Source organism: Elephas maximus, chromosome X, assembly GCF_024166365.1.
Source record: "Elephas maximus indicus isolate mEleMax1 chromosome X, mEleMax1 primary haplotype, whole genome shotgun sequence".
Taxonomy (NCBI): domain Eukaryota; kingdom Metazoa; phylum Chordata; class Mammalia; order Proboscidea; family Elephantidae; genus Elephas; species Elephas maximus.
In genome coordinates, this window is record NC_064846.1 from 100,694,457 (window position 1) to 100,700,456 (window position 6,000).

At 45.6% G+C, this 6,000-nt stretch overlaps 1 protein-coding gene across 8 annotated transcripts in view; it reads right to left on the reverse strand.

Annotated features, from left to right (window-relative positions):
- EDA (ectodysplasin A) overlaps positions 1-5,710 on the reverse strand; it is a 637,692-nt gene extending 631,982 nt beyond the window's left edge. For all 8 annotated transcript variants that reach the window (XR_007515774.1, XM_049871681.1, XM_049871680.1 and 5 more), the window contains exon 1: positions 5,023-5,710. Coding sequence is in view for 7 of the 8 variants with exons in the window: in XM_049871681.1 (XP_049727638.1) it covers positions 5,023-5,406 (384 nt within the window). In the remaining variant the exon portion in view is untranslated. The remainder of the gene's footprint in view (positions 1-5,022) is intronic.
- Positions 5,711-6,000: the final 290 nt, after the last annotated feature.

Consider the following 6,000-nt stretch of genomic DNA (forward strand, 5'->3'; position numbering starts at 1 on the left):
AAGAAGGCACTGAGAGGAATGCAAGAATAAAGGGCAATCACAGTAATTACCATAACATAGACAACCCTACAACAATAGTATTAACAAACAATCTACAAATGGATATATAGGTAGAGAGGTATGATAAAAAAAAAAGAGTGGGAGGGTGCAAGGGAGCACACCCACCTGCAGATATAGATTGGGTTGCAGATATTACTACATACACATTTGTACATGCTGCAGTATATTAATATAAACAATAGAACACACAAGGGGCATGGTTATGGAAACTTCCTAGACATAACCAAACACATCAAGGGGCAAAGTTACTAGGCTTGAAGTCTGACGACCACTGACTCGGGAGACATCTATGTCAATTTGCTTAACACAGTTCATAAAGACAGTGTTCTACGTCCTACTTTACTAAGTAGCGTCTGGGGTCTTAAAAGCTTAGAAACAGTCATCTAAGATGCAACTGTTGGTCTTGTCCCAATCAAAGCAAAGGAGAGTGGAGAAAACCAAAGACTCAGGGAGCAATTAGTCTAAAGGACTATTGGAATCACAACCTACATGACCCTGATAGTAGAAGAACTAGATGGTGCCCAGCTACCACTACCAACTGCTCTGACCAGGATCACAATAAAGGGTCCCAGGCAGAGTGGGAGAAAAATGTAGAACAAAAATCAATCCATAAAAAAAGACCAGACTTATTGGTCTGATAGAGACTGGAGGAACCCCCAAGACTATGGCCCTAAGACACCCTTCTAACATGGAACTGAAGCCATTCCCGTAGACCAGCTCCCAGTCAAACAATAGACAGGCCTACAAAATAAATAATAACACCTGAGAGGAATTAGTTCCTTAGAATGGTTAATAATATGAGACCAAAAGGACAAAATCTGCCTAAAAGCAAAGACGAGAAGGCAGGAAGAGGTAGGAAAACCTGACCGAAGAAAGGTACCAGGGAACCCAGGGCAAAAATGAGGAGAGTGCTGACACACTGAGCAGACTTTGATCGATATCTTGAAACATTCTGTGTACAAATTGTTGAGTGGGAAACTATTTTGCTCTGTAAACCTTCACCTAAAGCACAATAAAATATTAAAAACAAAACATTCTGTAATGGTAGCCAGATACCACCCAGTTCTGGTCTCATGGAAAAAGGAGGCAGCCCATACTTTCATTTCTAAAAATTTTTTAAACCTTAGAATTTCACTTTAGATTATCTCTTGGGGCAATGAGTTAATGAGATACTACCTTTATTTCCCCCTCCCCCCAAAAAACAATCTGTCAAGCATTAAAATAATTTATCATAGTGCCTGGCACATAGCAAGCATTCTATTTATTGAACTGAATTGTTAAATTTTACCAATATACTAACCTTACTCATCTTTCTTATGGTTTGGTATCCTTTGATCATTTCCCTCTCTCAACCTACCTCTCTTCAGACTGAAAAAACAACTAGGAAGTCCTTTTACCCTTTTGATCATAAAATTGGGTTTCTGGGGACTTTTATTAGCTGTTATGTTTTTCTTAAGGCGTAGTCACCAAAATTTCCCGTATAATTGTGAATGCAAATCCACTTTCAGTCTTTTACATAGAAAATACAAGGGTTTTCTTTTGGTGTTTTCAACACCCTTCCTGATGACACTCACCATATTCTTGGCCTTTGAGGACCACAATCACGAATGGGCAAACTTCTATACAGAATAATCAACAGTGAGTTTAATTTTTATTTTTTCACTCTAACAATCATATTGTGTATTGTCTAAGTTGGGGACTGATGGGATATAACTAGCCACTGAGATCATCTCCATCAAGTATCTAGGTAAGTCTACAGGTACATGGTTGCTCTAGCTAAAGGAAACATATAATTCCAGAAGATCTGATATAACCCTGTCACTTGTTATCAGCAACTGTGTCTCCACTACTGGGGAAGACTTTTCAACATTTCTCATGGGCAACTTTGGTGATCACTCTGCTATGTATCCTGACTGCCCTTCTGCATCCTTTTATTTATTTATTTTAATTGAAGGATAACATACATACATCTATAGTGATTTCTAGGTCCCTTTTTTGAGTTGTAACTGAGAGCCAAGAGCCCACCATCTCATAACCATGGATATGTTTACTTTTGTAGTTCATCTCTTAAGTATGCATATGTTTACTTTTGCCTAACTGCATAGACTTACATGTGTTCACAATGAAATGCCTCTGACTATTCTGCCCAGTTGGTCTCATGATACCTTCCTGCAGTTTATTCTCATCAACTTGCCTTCACCTCTTGCAGATATACTGGTGAGAAACCTGAATGTACTGCCCATTAAAGGGTGCATATTTTTATCTTTTTCCCTCTCCATCCAAGAGTTGCTGTAACAGCAGCTGTTTGTGTTGAAAAACTAAAATATAAAAATATGACTTACGTGGCCAAATCCCACAAGGCTGTTTACTTCCTTATTTATGAATCAAAATCTGTCTGTCAGCACAACTGTAGAATCTTGACTGTCAGCAGATACTGCAATTAAATGTCCCTGCAAAGCCAGCAGAGGGTGCACCAGGGCACTAGAAATTTTACCCAAGATGTGCTTCAGTATCAATTTTACCCTAATAGCCAATAAACTTTTCCATTTGTTTTTCTTTTTGTATACTAAAGCTAACATTTCAAAATAAACTTAAGTTGAATCTGGGCTAAAATTCCTTCAAAGTGTACTCCAATTTTCCTGAAAGTGAAGGAAGAATAAGAAATACATGGTTAAATTTAGTCTGGTCAAAACGTAGGTAGAGTAGAAGAAAATGGTGCAGATCTGAGCCCTCTACTTTGTAAAAAATCTACTATGTACCTCCACTCCCCCTTCGAAAAGAGTCCCCAGGAGATAGTATGCCATAGGGGGATGAACACTGAACTGCAAGTCAGGAGATCAACTTCCATACTAGTTGTCGCCCTGGTTGGGTGACCTTGACCAAGTCACTCCTCACCCAGGGCCTAACATGTCCTCCTAGAGGATCAAATAAAATTGATTCATATGGCCCCACGTAACTCTAAAAAAACATCGACTCCAGTTGATGTCAATAAATATAAACAGCCAGTGTGCTTGCTTCTACTGCTCAAAAACATTAAAACAGAAAGAATAAAGGACAGAAGATAGGAATCAGTGTTTAAACCTGACAGAGCAATTTAAAATGCCATGCAAAAAGCAGGCAAGAAACTCCATTACACACCTGTGATAGTCCCATGTCATTACAAAAGCCCTAGAGTACAGCTGTTCTGTTAACCTCAGTCCTTAAAGATGTGTCTCTCCATTCTGAATGCCAAAAAATGTTTGGCCACATTTGACTAAAGAAGCTGAATTCCCTCATCTTTCCACAGAATTTCATTGTTCAGCTGCTAAATATTTCTGCTGGGCATTGGTAGGGGGGATGGGTAGATAAAGGAGCCAAAATCCTAGTTAATTATCATTTAGTCACACTGTTTAAAGTTTCAAGTATGAGAAGCATGTTTGCTGATTCCCTTCTTTGATAAGCTGTTATATAAGTTGGAGTGTGCAAGCAAGACATTTCAAGGCTCAGGGCAACTTTTCAATGTGCAATGTAAAAAATGTGTCAGTCTTAACATTACAGTATTATAAATATGATGCCTCTATAGAGTCGTTCAAAGGCAATGGGATGGGCTATAGAGTACAACTTTGGCTAGGTGGTCAAATTAGCACAAATAATGTTTACAGAGTTATGACAATTACTTTGAATGTGGCAGTAAATATAGAAGGCCTGCCTCCCCAACCTCAAGGAACTTATTTGCACAACTTGCCCTCTTCCTCAAGAGGTACAAATTCGCTATTCTTTAACCACCTCAAAAAGATCCTTGGATGCTTTCCCTATTAAGACAAAACATAGACATTGAGACAATACTTTAATTATACTAAGTTTACTTGAATAAAGAGCTAGAGAAAGTAAAAAAAAAAAAACAAACACCAAAGTTTGCTAATCAGGGCACAAACACCATAAAGATAGAATATAAATAAACTGCTCTTGAGAGGCTGTAGTTGTGTGCCATGGAGTTGATTCCGACTCACAGCGACCCTACTCCTGAGAAATTATCCCATCAATAAATTCCTGTTCTCAAGCTAGAAATAGTGACGACACTTCACACCCACCTCCCCCATTTCACCCCCCAAAAAAAGCTAGAAATAGCATGCAAAGGGTGAGTTTTATTTCCATAGATTTTCTTAAATTGCTCTTCAAAAGTAGTTTAACAAGACCGCATGTTTCTACCAGGATTCCTCAGGGGCGCTAATCCTCACTAGAGCACTGAGGACAAACCAAAAAAAGAAAACCCATTGCCGTCGAGTTGATTCAGACTCATCGCGACCCTATAGGGCAGAATAGAACAGCAAGGAGCACCTGGTGGATTCGAACTGCCGACCTCCTAGTTAGCAGCTGTGGCACTTAACCACTACGCCACCAGGCTTTCAGTCTCAAGTTGCAGGTAAGTGTGAACAAGCCCACGACTGGTCAGCGCACAATGACCCCGCGCTGAAAATACAGTTAACTGTTGTTTCAACGGGCGTGGAGCGTTTATTACAGCTGTTTATACCTCCAACTCCAAAGGAGAGTCTACTAGTGCTGCCACCAGCCCTGGACACGAAAAAACAAGCACCGTGGGCAGAGAACCTCACCAAGACCAGGGGGCCAAGCTGCTCGCGCTTAACCCTTCAGAGGGGCAGCGCGGGCACCTCCTTTCCGCGGCCCGGGCCAGAGCGTTGCCAACTTTCCCTGAGGTAGCCCGTAGCCGGGGGCGGCAGAGGCAGGCACCGGACGGAGTTGCCAATTCAAGGGATTCATAGAGTCTGGGTGAGCTGGGCCGGGGACCTAGAACAACCTGCCCTGGGGCAACCCCTCCCCTCATTGGCCTGCCCCCTTCCTGGTCCTGCCCTCTAACTTGGCTCGAGGTGGCAGAGTCCTCCCAGGGCCCTGTGGTGGAGGGCCCCCGCCCTATCCACAAGGGAAGGGGGCCTCTGCTGCCGCCGCCCCTCCTAGGTGACTCACCTGGTGCCCGTCCTGGGAGTCGAGAGGGAGTGTGGTTTCTCCGGGTTCCAGCGGCTGCTGCTGAGGAGACGACTGCCCGAGGTGGCGGATGATGGGACCGTCAGGGTTGAGGCCACTGGGGCTGGTCAGAGTGCCAGAGGTGCCAGGGGTGCTGGGGCCGCCAAGGCGGGTCTCGGTTCCCCGTTCCCGCCGCAACTCGGAGCGCAATTCTAGGTAGCAGCACAACGTCAGCAGGTGGAGGGCCAGAGAAAAACCAAAGAAACCCAGGAAGAGCCGGCAGCTGCTGTTCCCTTCGCCGGCCCGGGCAGGGGCCCCGCGACAGCCGCAGCCCTGGCTTCCCCGCTGGCGCGGCAGTTCCCTGCGCTCTACCTCTGGGTAGCCCATGGCCTCCGGAGACACACACTCTCTGAGGCCCAGGAGCCGTCGCGTCTGCCTCAACCGTTCAGGACCCCTGACAGGCGGCTACTGTCCTGCCATCGGCTGGGGGCTCCAGGGACCCGTTCCTGTGCGTCGGTGGCTGGGCGGGACACAGCAAGGAGCAGCCGCATGTGCAGCTCCACTCCTAAGGGTGGGAAAGAGAGGAGGAGGGGCGGGAGAGAGGGGCGGCTCTGCCCGCCGAAGGAGTGAAGGAGGAGGCCCTGACCGACCCCGCCCCATCCCTCAAGGGGCTGCTGGTACGCCCAACCACCCGTCCCGCCAAGTCTGGGTGCTCCGCCCCCTGTCGTTCCACCGGCGCCTCAAACCGCGGGGCGGGGCCTGGAGGCGTGTGGGTTAGCCTCTGTCTGGCAGCCCCACCCAGCTCTTCCCGCTTTCCCGGTACGGGTAGGTTACTGCCGCTGTCGTTCATCCCTGGACTCCACCCCTATTTAACCCTTTAGCGCCAGTACGGGGGAGAAGGAAGGAGGGGAAGGCTGAGAAGAATTTGGGAACCTTGGGGGAAAAAGAGGAGAGCAAAGAAAAGAAGGCAGAAACGAGGAT